The sequence below is a fragment of the Centroberyx affinis genome, unplaced genomic scaffold, assembly GCF_046629955.1.
Source record: "Centroberyx affinis isolate AG114_WGS23_722 - 3 ecotype Tasmania unplaced genomic scaffold, CSIRO-AGI_Caff_v1 ptg001879l_1, whole genome shotgun sequence".
Taxonomy (NCBI): domain Eukaryota; kingdom Metazoa; phylum Chordata; class Actinopteri; order Beryciformes; family Berycidae; genus Centroberyx; species Centroberyx affinis.
Window position 1 is genome coordinate 84,851 of NW_027280252.1, and position 14,280 is coordinate 99,130.

At 37.4% G+C, this 14,280-nt stretch overlaps 1 protein-coding gene across 1 annotated transcript in view; it reads left to right on the forward strand.

Moving 5' to 3' along the window:
- Window positions 1–14,280, forward strand: part of LOC139653124 (probable flavin-containing monoamine oxidase A) — a 63,916-nt gene that overhangs the window by 47,445 nt on the left and 2,191 nt on the right. Inside the window, exons 9-11 of the mRNA XM_071530076.1 lie at window positions 4,970–5,128; window positions 12,040–12,126; window positions 13,967–14,067. Coding sequence (XP_071386177.1) covers window positions 4,970–5,128; window positions 12,040–12,126; window positions 13,967–14,067 — 347 coding nt within the window. The remainder of the gene's footprint in view (window positions 1–4,969; window positions 5,129–12,039; window positions 12,127–13,966; window positions 14,068–14,280) is intronic.

Below are 14,280 nucleotides of genomic sequence, written 5' to 3' on the forward strand. Positions count from 1 at the left end.
AAGTGTATTTTCCATTTTTCCATTTTCTTTTACTTACATTCTTGTTTATATCAGACATTCTGCCGTATACTTTGTTATTTGTACCAATTACTAACGTCCCCCATGGTTACGTCCCCCTTCATTTCAAACCTCTCAGCTGAGGAGTTTTCTGCCTGAAAGAAGTTCCTACGAAATGAGACAAAATCCCTCAAGCTTCAGGTTACCACAAGAAACCACAGGCAATTTATAAGGAAAGAGAGCACCAAATCAAATGTATGCACAGAAATCAATGCCATTTGCCTTTTAATAAATGTTTTATTACTTTGTACATGTCAGTATGACTGTATTTATTTTTTTTTTAATAAATGTTTTATTACTTTGTACATGTCAGTATGACTGTATTTATTTTTTAAACATAGAAACAAGCATGTATGAAAAAATTGCAAAGATAGAAATGGTTCACCAGGAGGTAATACAATAAACCTGTTAAAAATTTTATTATTTTTTCTGCTACCAGAACTTACTGTTATCATCTCAACTGGAAGCCAAATATTAGCTTTTTGCCGAACTAGTCCTTGTAATTTTCTGTTTCTTAAACTAAACACGGTTACCATTTGTTACTGTGTTGTGTAGCCTGTTGCCTCCTGCCAAGGGACTACACAATGTGTTTACTGAGCACTGTCCCTGTCAAATAAACAAACAAATAAATTAATAAATTAATAAATTAATAAGAAAATTTAGTTTTCTCTCATAATACACTCTTAATTAATTTGTGTTGAAGCACACAGCAAAATCATCAGTGTTAATTAAACTTTAAGAGAGTACAAATCAACATTTTGCCAGTGTTTATAGAAGTTCACAGAGTTAATTTAACACTTTTCATTGTTTTGAACAGCTGTCTCCGAACCATATTAGCTCTATAATATCTGTCCCATCAGCATTTGGCAATTCAAAATAATTTTCACTTAAAATTCAATATTTATTGCCACTGGAAAATTTGCTGTGAGACTACTATTTTGTAAAACAATGCCCCATTTAAACGCCCACCTTACTTTGACCGAGCAGCCACTGTCTGGAGTGGCAGCATGGGATGACTTCAGACTGACAGCAGTCATTTAAAAGCAGACTACCAAGCCTAGCATGCACTCCATAGCCATTTAATATGCCATTTAAAACAGAGTTATAGAGTGAATACCCATTAAGATATGGTTATTATATAAGCAAGTTTAACAATTGTTGCCAGTGATGTTGGAAACACTAAACCACTGGAGCAAAAAAAAAAACCTTAGACCTACCTTGTGCAGCTGTATGTTGAATATGAACAATCTGTGATTTTGTTGTAATAAATTGGAAGTCAAACACACAAAGTTTGATGGTGTTACGTGAATCAGTTCGTAAATAAATGATTGAATATAAATTTTAGTTTCATTTATATAGAGTGATTTGCTGCCGGTGCTTTGAACACCGGCATGTTTGGCTCTCAAGTGATGAGTCAGACTTGATATATTTATATGATATCTGAGTTTGCTTTCACAGAGGTTATATTTGTTTTTAGCTGTCCAAAATTGTTTTAAATCTAAAGCTTCCACTGAGCAGCCACCTTTCTTCTCCATCATATTTCCCTGGCTTCGCTAAAGGAAACCAGTGAAATATTTCCCTGTCCAGACAACAGACAGCTCTCATTGAAAATGAACAGAAATAAGCGGCAGGGAGAGACACAATGGATCAGTGGCTGCCCAACTCATTTTTTTAATTTTTTTTTTTAGGATTATCTTTTTTGCATTTCTGCTTCATTAGAAAGTTACACTAGAGAGAGACAAGAAAGAGGGAAGAGAGAGGGGATGACATGCAACAATTTGCAGCAATTAATTTGTTTACACAACCACGGGTACCTAAAAAGCCCAAATGGGTACTCCAAAAATTCAAAATACGATTAATTGTGCCAGAAAAATTCTTAATGCATTAATGCTGACAGCCAATTATTTGTAACTTACTTAACCCCAAAGTGGGAAACCACCCAGCTATATGCTTGATATTTGTCTGATCCTTTTTTAGGATGTTAATATTGAAGATCAAAATAACCCTCTGCACCTGATTGAGGTGCTGGCCAGGGTTATTATCTTTTTTGTATATTAGACTAAATGGTATTTTAGAACAATTGTCATTGATTGCTTGGCTAAACTGTTTCTGAAATTATACTGCACACCGGTTAGATTTGCCCAATTTGCCCCAATGAAATTCTGGTCAATTATCCTCACTGGCGGTATATCTTCTCTGATCTCTTCTCTGAGTAGATATATGAGTGAAATACAACTGATGAAACTTACTCCTAAACATCAGTGAGCGAGATCTCCATTGATTGCTGAATGTTTTTTCCACCCTGTTACATCTTTTGCCTCTGTCATCCCTTTGGTATGCTTTGCTATCCAATTGCATACTGTCTGGGTTGGTAAACATGAGTTGTGTACAGATTATTGATGTCACATTACATGATTTCTGAGTATTGAAGTCTTCAAAATTCAAACAGTCTCGCTGCCGTTTGGGGCCGTCAACGTGCAAAAATTGCATAGTGCAGTTTCAAGTGTTTTTAACTGTTCAAATAGTCTGTTATCTTTTTCTGTTTATAAGTGAGTCGCTGTTTGTGTTTATTACAGAGACAGAAAGCTTGAGGAACTGATTCAGAAAGGTCAGAGAGTGGATAAATGTGCTTACATCTTTCTAAGGCAACACGTCTAACACAGCTTCAGTAAATTGTATGTAATACATTTTTGTTGTCACCTTTTTGTTGAGGTCGTTGAGGTTTCGTCAATGAAAAGGGACCATTGAAAAATATCTTTTATCATATTGTGAAAGGAAAAGTGTCTCCACAGTTAGTCCTCATGTCAGATCCGTGGTTCAGAGTGTTCACTGTGTTTGCTGCTTCAAAGTATTCAGTCAAAATCACATCTTATTAGTATCCAACGTTATACTGTTGACTGTCTTGACGCAAGAATATTGTGCCTTCACCATTCATAAAGCAGTGTTTAGATACACTCAGCGGCCTTTATGATTTTCAGCTCAGTTTGGTTAGGAGAAGTTGTTCTTTTGCTGTTTCAGCAACATTTACAAGACAATACAATATTACTGGAATGCTAAATTTATTCCTCAAAATGGGCATGTGCTGATATTATTCACCCATCCTTGTATCACAAAAATAATTCTAAGAGGATGTAAAACTGTTCTGTAGAACTGTCTAAAAGCCTTGTTTGGGTCAGAGGTACATTACAGTCACTCCTTATTACATGTGGAAGCAACGTTGCCAACAAACTACACATAACATTTGCATGAGAGCCAAATGATTACGAATTTATGAGGCATTAGCAATACATTTGTGGGTGTCATACTATCTTGGGAAGTGCCAAAGAACAGTCATGACATGTAGGTGAATGAAACATAGGCCAAAATTCACTAAAGCTTGTGATGTTTGTGGGAGGAACTGCACAGCAAAAATGAGGGCAAATCAATTGCACAACATTCAGTTTGCAGGAGATTACACATTCATTGCCAGCACAGACGTTTTAAGTGCGGGCATTGTGCGGCCTCCATTCAGTTCGTGTGGTGGAGTAATCCTATATGCAAATTTGGTTTTGGCAGAAAAACTGACATACTTACAAATGACTTAGAGGCTTGACAGCAGCAACTAGGTCTGCAAGTAAGTTTAATATGCATACATTTTTTATTGAATAAGATGCTAACGTGCTGCTTAAGTGTTTCAAATTAATGGGGAGGAACCGCAGTCTTAGTGAATCTGGGATTTTGTGTTCTATATTGTAACCACAATTATTCACACACATATGCTGAATTTAATCAAGTAAATATGAATAGGAACATTGTGGTACTTGATTTATCCCCGTAGAGAAAGTCTCTCAGAGGTCAGAGGTCAGCTGGTAGGAATAGAATAGAAGAGAATAGCTTTTTATTTTCTTGGAAGGGAACTTCAGTTGTAGTAGCCAGCAGTTGAAATGACATAGGCAGTGAAAAACAAACCAACACAAGTTAAACACATTAATGTTATTAATAATGACATACAGTTGTGATTAATAAACAATAAATCAAACAATATACCATCTGAATAAAGGCTAGAAAAAAAACAAGTTCTTCATCTGCCAATGCTGTTGAGTCCCAAGATGTGTTTTTTTCATTTAATAGACTAACAGATCTTAGCACAAAAGTGTTCAGGGCCCTCCTGGTTCTTCTTCCACTTAGGGTTAGTTCACCCATAGTTCACCCAAAAATGAAAATTCAGTCATTATCTACTCACCCTAATGCCAGTTGAATCACAGGTGAAGTTTGTCAGACCATATAAGACTCCCGGGACTTTCCAGCACAACTTGGTAGCAGCGTTCTCAAAAAAAAACTCTTTCTGAAAAGGGCAGAAAAAGAAAAGAAAATAGATTCCTTTAACGATTCCTTTAATCATTTAATCATTTGAAAAATAAAATCCGCTTTGACTACACAAGTTTATAAAGGTTTTGGCCAAGGTTTTTAATTGCGTCATTTATGTGCATTTTTTGCAATTCAGGTAAGCCTAAAGATGCTGTGCCACGGCACATCATTTGTTACTTCTATTGTGAATTAATTAGTTGGTTCAAAACATTTGGATCAAGTGCGGCTCAATTCAAGTGGCAGGAAGGCCAGACCTAAAGAGAAAATACTTAATAATCCATTGAAGTACTGAGTTGTACTATTGTGGCTATTTAAAAAGACTAGTGCAGTGCCCGTTCAAAACATGCTTGTTCTGAACGGGCCGATTGCTTGGCCTCCGGTATTGCTGCTTGCAGCTTTATCGAGACACTGCTCATCCTTGGGTCCCCAGCAATACATCCACCAAGTGTGAAGTAGATCAGATGAACGGTTCTCGAGATATGTGAAGGACACACATACAGTGCAGACAGAGATTCCTTGCTTCATAGTATGATGAAAGTGTAAAGTTGTCTCTGTTTCTCCATAGGCTTTCTGGCGGGAAAAGGGCTTCTCTGGGGAGATAGTGGCACGGCCTTCGAATGACTGTCCAATCAGTGTTACCTTTGATGCCACCAGCCCCAGCTGTAATGCTGCTTTGGTAGGCTTCATCGCCGGCCAGCAGGCTTCTCAATGGAGCTCCAAAGAGGTAACAGGGTTGTTGATGGATGGATGGATGGAGACAGCAACAACAATCAGTATATATCTTGAACTGATAATGTGTAATATTTTCAATGCTAATGTATTCTTCTTGTAACCCAACCATTAGCCTCTCGTCCGTGCTTGTGCTCAAAGCATGCATGCATAATGAAGCCAGTCAGTGCTTACTGTTTGCCCATGCGTAAACCCCTGGCTTTATTTGGGCTTAGTTTGACATTTGCACATACCTCAAGCTTTCAGCTCTTCTTTACCCCTGAAACTTTTTTCAAGCTAGAAGGAGGCTTTGGGTATATTGTAGGAGATGGATGGGATTTAATAATGATAATCATCCTCTTAGTTATTATAAAAAAAAAATACATTCAGAACACATGCCACCGGCTTGGCCTTTCCTCGTGACATACGTTTTAGTGTAAGTGGTAAAGAAAGGGCAAAGTTGTCGATGATAGCTTTTTGTTCTTCAGAGGAGGCGATGTCTTGAAATTATATGTTGTTATGTTGGTGATAGTGGACGCAAACTCAGACTTGCAATAAAGGCTCAAAGCACCATTCTCTGTGTACTAGGAATGGGACGATATACTAATCTCACGATACGATTAGATACTCGATATGGAGTTCACGATTCAATACAACCACGATACGATGTGATAAAAAGTTCAATGACAACAAAGACTGACTGTGCAGAATTATGTTTATTTCTGAGCCACAGATCTTTCCTTCAATGGCACTGGCTTGCAAGAATGTAAACAACAAATTGAAAATATCATTACAAAGTGCAAATAATATAATTTGGATGTAGAGCTTGTAAAACTGTGATGGAAAAGCCGTCTCATTTGTGATTACTACAGCAGAGTACAATGTAACTAATATTACAATTCAATACAGTGCATATTGTCACATTTTTGTATTGCAATATATTGAATTTCGATAACGGCCCATCCCTACTGTGTACCACTGGGAAATCCTTGATGACAATAACCTTGCCATTGACAACCGGCTGTTATTTCATTAGAGATTTATACCGACCTTTAACGTCTACCTTCTGTCCCTCAGTTAATCGTCCGCTGTTTATTCTGTCTTGTCCATAATCTAAGCATTACAAAGATTTGATCACTACTCACTCCAATAAATCGTTCCAGAAATTATACCAGGCCATATGAACAATGCCCTAATCTGGAGCTGTTATTGAGCTGCGAGTAACCTAGTGAAAGGTGTCACTCTTTTCACTAAATTAACCCCTGAAGGCTTTATTTCCTCATTAGACAGAAGTCTTCTGATAGATACATGTATTTAAATTTAGATGCAGAGAAATGCACCTGAAAACAGTCTTAGTGTCAAAAAGAGACCAAGAAAGAGGCCAGACACTGTAGCAAAATACAGTAGTAGTAGTGGTACAGATGTATAAAAAAAACAACACAAAACAAAAAAAAGCTGTGAAGAGCCTGGAACCCCTGCAGTATCTGTGATATTTATAAAGCTGAGAGAATGAAGAAGAGGGATCAGAATGGAAAAGAGATAGTTGGGAGTTTTTTTAATGGCAGTTCTAGAGGATAGATCAAAAGAAATGGGGAAAGGAAAAGAAAAACTGACATGTTTTTATACATGTGGAAAAGTACACAAATGTGATTGGCAGCATCCATGCTTCCCTTCTGAGTGAGAGAGAAGGAGAAATAACTGGGTGGGAGGTAAGCATATTATTAACTCTAAAATTAACATAACAAATAATGAAAAAAATCTTTCAGCAATCTTGCAAAACTAACAAATAAAATAAAGTTTTTAATTTTTTAACGCTGGCATGCTGAAATTGATGTAAAGAGGGAATCCTCCAATTATAAATGAGCCTAGATCTGGAAAAGTGTTAATTTTACTCTGAAAGTCTGAAAATCAGCACTGCCAGTGTTTATAAAAGTCCAATCAACACTTATTAACACTCGGTAATTTGCTGTGATATGCACTGCTGTCCAGAATTGAATGAAGAGGTTTTCAGCTCTGTGTTTACCTGTGTTGTATTCTCAAAATGGCAAGAAGAAGAACTGTCGCAACTTCAATGTCTTTAAACCAAGATGCATGAATTGGAAATAACTAGAAAAGGAAAAAATCAAGTACAGGAGTTTTCACTCACCATGAGTGTCATGAAAGAGTGACAAACATGAATGGCAAGGTACACAGATGGCTCATCTGAGTACCAATTGTAAATCCCTCACCCACCATTGTACTCTGTATTCTTTGGTCAACTGGTCGTCATTATCCATGCGCAGAGCTTTGCATTGGTATAACTTCATTTATAAATCCATTCTTGGACTGTTGCCCATTTATTTATCCACTTATATGTCACGTAAACAGTGCTGCTATAGCCTACGCTCCCAGGGCTTCATCACTCTCTCCATCCCCTCAGTCCGTACAGAACTTGGTAAAAAGGCCTTCTCCTACTCTGCCCCTTCAGCCTGGAACACGCTACAGCAGGAACTGAAGCTGTCCAGCTTGATTCCCCTTGGGGATTTTAAATTACTTCTAAGAAATATGGAGAGAGCGTTTGTGGGGGTTTGCTCTTGTACATAGTGCCTAAAATCTGGCTACCACTTTGGCACTTATCACTTTTATGATTGTGTTCCATCTTGTCTCTGTATTGAGTGTCCTGTCTGTCTGTAACTTTTGTGTTGTACTGCTGCTGTTGCCCGACCAGGTCTCTCTTGTGAATGAGACCCTGTGTCTCAATTAGATTACCTGTCTAAATAAAGGTTTAATAATAATAATAATCTGCATTCATAAGGAGCTCATGCACATCAAGCTACAAAAACTTGATGATGATGATGATGATGATGATGATGATGATGATGATGATGATGATGATGATGATGAATATTTAAATATAGGCATGTCCACCTTCACATTATGATACACAGATTCAGACTAAGAAGTCCAGTGAGCATTCAGCCTTTCCTTACTCACCTGAAACTCAGCAATATGTCTAGTGCTCCCATCACTTTCCGGATGTAAAACAAGAAATATGCATACTAGTAAATGCCAAGTGCATCAAATAGGTGTATAATGGTGTGGTAATGGAGTGAGGAGTGTTTTCGCGGCATAAATTATTTCTAGTGGAGCATAATTTCAATGCCATAGCGTACCAAAACATTGTTGCTGACCAGGTGCATCCTTTCATGGTCAGTCTACCCTTTGCCAAATTGATACTTCCAGCCAGGAGGATAATGCCCTCTGTCATTAAGCATGCAGCATCTCATCTCAAGTTGGGTACAGGGACATAGCAGTGACTTTATTTTACTTAATGGCCTAGATCTCTGAAGAGAGCACCTTTGGGATGAGGTGGAACAGGATAATTGTTGCATGAATGTGCCGACACAAAATCTGCAAGGACCAAGATCCTTGTGGAACATTTCTGACACCTAGTTGAATCCATGTGTTGAAGAAGGCAAAATAAAGTCCTACCTGATATTAGCAAAATACTGTGCAGGGTGTATATGTATTTGATGTGCAAAAACGCACGGCACAGGACTGATTCCATGTGACTTTCCAAATGTCATCAGTGCAATTAATAGTTTGCATGTGGCGATCAGGGCCCAGAATGTGAGAAAGAACAAATGTATAGGTATAGGCAAAAGACAACATTTAATTGATATGTTATGTAGGCTTGGGCATAACTAGGAAGAATCAAAAAGTCTAAATTAAAAGGCAAAGCAAGTTTATTTATATAGCACATTTCATGTGCATCGGCAATTCAAAGTGCTGTATATAAATTAAAGAAAAATTGACAAAAAAGACATTACAAGTGAAAGTACATTAAAATCACATTTAAAAGACAATAAATAAATAAATAAATAATTAAAATGCATAAAATATATTTAACAGACCAAAACTAAATTAAATACAAACTGAAACATTTATGAAACCAGAAAACTAAATTAAAACTACAAAACCAAATCTGAAAACTAACTGATACTTAACTTAAAGGATAATTCCACACATTTTCAACCTAGACACTATTTTCCATTCAGTTTTCATCATACTGATCAATTCTGACCTAAACAATGTCAACTTCTTCTAATTACGTCTCGTATGCATAGGCGGGTGGGTCTCGCCCACACGATTTTTGGAATAGTGACTCCAAAAATCCAAGACAGGTCACTTTCAAGGAGGGTGGGGCCCTACATGTGGTGCATGTTGTGTATATATACTGAACAAAAATATAAACGCAACACTTTTGTTTTTGCTCCCATTTTTCATGAGTTGAAATAAAAGATCTAAGACTTTTTCTATGCACACAAAAGGCTTATTTCTCTCAAATTTTGAGAGAAATAATTGCACGCTCCCTCAAAACTTCCGACATCTGTGGCATTGTGTTGTGTGAAAACTTTACATTTTAGAGTGGCCTTTTATTGTGACCAGCCCAAGGCACACCTGTGCAATAATCATGCTGTTTAATCAGCATCTTGATATGCCACACCTGTCAGGTGGATGGATTATCTTGGCAAAGGAGAAGTGCTCACTAACACGGATTTAAACAAATTTGTGAACAAACAAAAACAAAAACAAAATGAAAACATGAAAAATGGGAGCAAAAACAAAAGCGTTGTGATTATATTTTTGCTCAGTTAGATCAGGTTAGCCTTGAGCATTACGTGCAAAGAGAGATGCGGAAAGAGGCACAAAAAAACATTCCACAAACTAAGGCGGCACAGCAGTTGACTTCATAAATAGCTTCCACTGAGTTTTTTAATTTAACTTGCAATCAAAGGTTTTGGTTATGCACTGTTTATTACCATTTCTCTGAAGATGTGTTTTGTCAGTTCTGTGAATTATTAAGTAAACAAGTATTTGATTATTTAACTCAATACAAAATGTGTTTTAATTAATTTTGATTTGTTTGTGTAGTATTTGTGAATTGCAATCAGACACACCCTTGTCCATCTCCATTCCCTGGGAAAACTGCACATATTAATCATTTACCTTGAAAACATAGGCAGCACACTATGAATATTCACTTTTAGCCTCAGGTGATAAGCTTTCTAATGAAATGGTGGAAGGTGGAACAGACACAACATGTCATAGAATGGAGAAGTGTTTCCATTAAAATGTAACAGGGCACTTGATCTTTAATAATTTATATTCGTAAACAAGTAATCCCAGAAGCCATGGCTTTAAAAAAAATACCTGACAGGATAAGGCTGTTATGGAAACAACATTATATCAAGTTTGTATGAAGCTCCCTTTGAAATGCCAGCGTGTTCTTATTATTAGGGTCATCCATGTCAATTCCTGCTGCAACGGCTTTGGTATTGGTTTCATGCAGACCTAATCTCCCTTTATGCCTATATTGTCAAGTGATGGGGACATGTTTCACATATCCACCCCGCAACTGAAGATTGTTATTGAAAATTGTCATCTTCCACTGAAGAACCCCATTTACATTTTTTTTCTCTCTCTCTCTCTCTCTCTCTCTCTCTCTCTCTCTCTCTCTCTCTCTCTCTCTCTCTCTCTCTCTCTAAAATAATAAATCCAGCCGCCATATTGTTTTAATAATACTTGCCACTGACTTCAATGCATCAGCCTCTGTCATGGTGATTTATCTCCGGTGTTGGTTTGGCATTTCAGTCATTTCTCCTGACATGCTACACAGCTGAACAGTAGCTGTGTTTGTGTGCCATGCTGCACAGTGCTGAGTGCTAATTAATTAACCCTTATTTTCATGCTAAACATAGGGAAATTATTTTGGTGTATGAGAGAGACGGGTGGTCATCAGAATTACACTGATTTATTTAACTGTCAAATGACAGTTGACAGTTTGTTTAAGTAGGATTTAATATAATATAATATATAATAATATATATTATTATATGTGTGTAAATTACATTATTACATGCACTATATGCAGTGCAATGATTGGTCAAATTTTCAGGCACTTGGTGAGTTGATAATTTTATGTGTTACGATCTGAACTGGGCAAGAAAGCATTTAGGTTTTCGGCATCTAATGCTTGGAATAAATTACAAGGTCAACTGCAACTTCAAGCCCTTGTTACACTGAATGAGTTTAAAGCTCTGGTGAAATCATTGCAGTCTACCTTGTCGGTGTGCAAGTGTTTTTATGTGAGCAGGTTTTAATGTTGTAACTTTATCTGTTGTTTATTGTTTTTACTGTGACTATGCTGCTGCCCTCTTGGCCAGGTCTCCCTTGTAAAGGAGATCTTTGATCTCAATGGGACTAACCTGGTTAAATAAATGCTAAATAAAATAAAATAAAATATGTGTAATTGGCGAGCTTCCTAGCTCTCACATGTGGCAATTGGTTGAATTTTCAATTCATTTTTGTTTACTTTGGTTTGGATGGGCAGAGTGAAAATGGCCCATGGCATTTAAAGGACATTTTCATTTGCTACATACTTTCATAGGATTTTCAGTGGATGCCATTAGCAGTCCTGCAGCAAATTCATTGAGGCTTTTTATATATTCCTTGTCGAAGGCAATCTGGCACCGTGCTTCCACTCCCTCCTTGTTCTCCTGTAAGGAGTGTAATTAAGTGACTATGAGCTCCAACTCTGAATTATTGCACAAGACAGTGTGCTGAGAGCAAAGGTAGAGGCGACATGCAGATGAGGGATTTTAGACAATTTGGCAACATCTGTCACCCAGCTTTATGGTGTTCAGGCTTTTTGGTCCTGAGGCCCCTGCTGCTCTGTACATAATTCACTGTGTGCGCTCTCACAACCAGGAGCATGTGGCAACCGGGGTTGAGTTATTCACATTGATTGCAGCTGCCTGTGTCCAGCTTGGATTGGCTTCTTGAATATGCATTCATATTTCAGCAGCCTGCTCCTATTTTTCTGAGAATGATGAGGAAATGTAATACAAGTACCACATTGAGAGAGTTATTTCCTCCTTTTTGCAGGTTGGAGAGAGGAGAGAAGCTGTGGTTGCCAGTTTGGTGAAATACCTAGGTCCTGAGGCTGCATCTTTCATCCACTACGAAGAGAAAGTAAGTGTTTCACTGGCTGGCTGGTGTGTGATGTCAGACTAAAAATAATGTTTTAGTTTGAGGCATATTTTTGTAATGCCAAAAACCTGACGTGGAGTTCCTCATAACCTTTGAAATAACCCGAAAAACCAACAAAAATATTGTGAGTGTGACTAGTTGCTACAGCACTTCTATCAAATCTTACATCCTCTCTTTTAACATTGTCATCAATGGGTTTTATTATGATTACAGCTGCCAGAGAGCTGTGCTCATCTCTGTTGGATAAAGTGAGGTATTATGCATGCTTTGGGTCGGTCAAATGCATGTACACACACACAAACACACACTCGCCTGCACACACAGAGTACTTGGCTCCATTACATGCTGCATAGCATACAGCATACAAATTGACAAAGAGCACATTGGCATAACAGATGTATGCTTTTGCAGTATGTTAGCATTTTGGTCCCTGGGCTGATTTTCCCTCACTTAAGTGTTGTATGGCAAGGAACAATCGCCCCGAGGAGACTTGAGGGAGGGATGTCAAGAGAGAGATCATGATTTTCCATCGTTGACTGACTATGAGGCTCAAGGGGAACATAATATTATAGAACAGGGTTTCAACAAGTCAGTGCTTAGTGAAGAGAAAGGAGAAAGAAGCAGATACCTGATAGATAAATAGCACAGTGGTAAGAGACAAATTTGACTTGATTTATTGAAGCCTTGTGGTTATGAAACAGAGCAATATCATCAATTCACAAAGGAGGATTAGCTGTATATGAAGTCTTGTAGAAAGCAATAAGAAGAATAAATGTTTGTAAAATCGTGTAAAATTTATGTTGGGAACGTACATCGGAATGTCTTATTTAAACATGTCATACCTGGAATTATTTATTCAAATAGAAAATATACCGATGAATCCAGTCACATTATTATGTACCTATGCTAAGTATTATAAGAAAAGGGCTCAAGATAGCAAATACAACAAATAATATTCAATAGTAAGCTGGTTTGAATAGTGGCATTCATGCCAGCAAGTTCAATTCAAATCACTTTTGAATGCGTCGCTTTTTTAAAATGTCGGATGTCTCATTGTGGAATTAAACTCTGGATTTAAACTCAGTTTCTATGTTTGATTCTGATAGAGGTGGAAAATAACAGAGTACTTTTACTCAAGTACTGTACTTAAGTACAGCGTTGAGGTACTGGCACTTTACTAGTACTTTACGAGTATTTCCATTTTGTGAGACTTCATACTTTTACTCCACTACATTTCAGTGGGAAATATTGTACTTTCTACTCCACTACATTTAACTGTCGGCTGTAGTTACTAGTTATTTTGCAGAATAAGGTTTTACATGTAAAACATATAATAAGCTCATAAAATATGTTGCATTGTTAGAGTTTAAACTCCCCAACAGTATATGAAGCAGTTAGACTGACAACATTAAAAAACTTACTTACAGGTTAATGCATCAATAATTTAACACTCTGAAGGGGACTGTTCTTCAGAATGAGTACTTTTACTTTTGATACTTCAGTACAATTTACTGCTAATACTTCTATACTTTTGCTTAAGTAAACTTTTGAATGGAGGGCTTTTACTCATAATGAAGTATTTTTCCATTATAGTATTGATATTTTTACTTCAGTAAAGGATTTGAGTACTTTTTCCACCACTGGATTCTGATTATGGTCTGTGGTCTATATATGATATGTTGTGTTTTCATGCTGTGCTTTGCAATGAGATGAGAGGAGAGGAGAGCCGTCAAAGTGCCATTTTGTTGAAGCAAAGCCGCGGTGTTGTGTGCTGCGCTGTGAAATGCCGTGTTATTATTGTCATTCCTCTCCTGTATTACAGGACTGGGCTAAAGAGGACTACAGCGGGGGTTGCCCTGTTAATGTCATGGCACCGGGTCTGCTAACGTATTACCACCCCAGCCTGAGGACACCCTGCGGCAGGTAATCAACCAGCTGATGATGAATATACACCCAGCATCACACCTCTCTTTCTCCCTCATACACCTTTCATTTCTGTACTCATTAACTTATATGCAGGAAGATGTAGTGGAATGTGAACCAGCAAGAGACTTTAACAATCTTTGATATCGTAGAGGTCTTTCAGACACATTTTGGTAAATGGTATCATTTTATTTTTTTATTTTGTAATTGTGT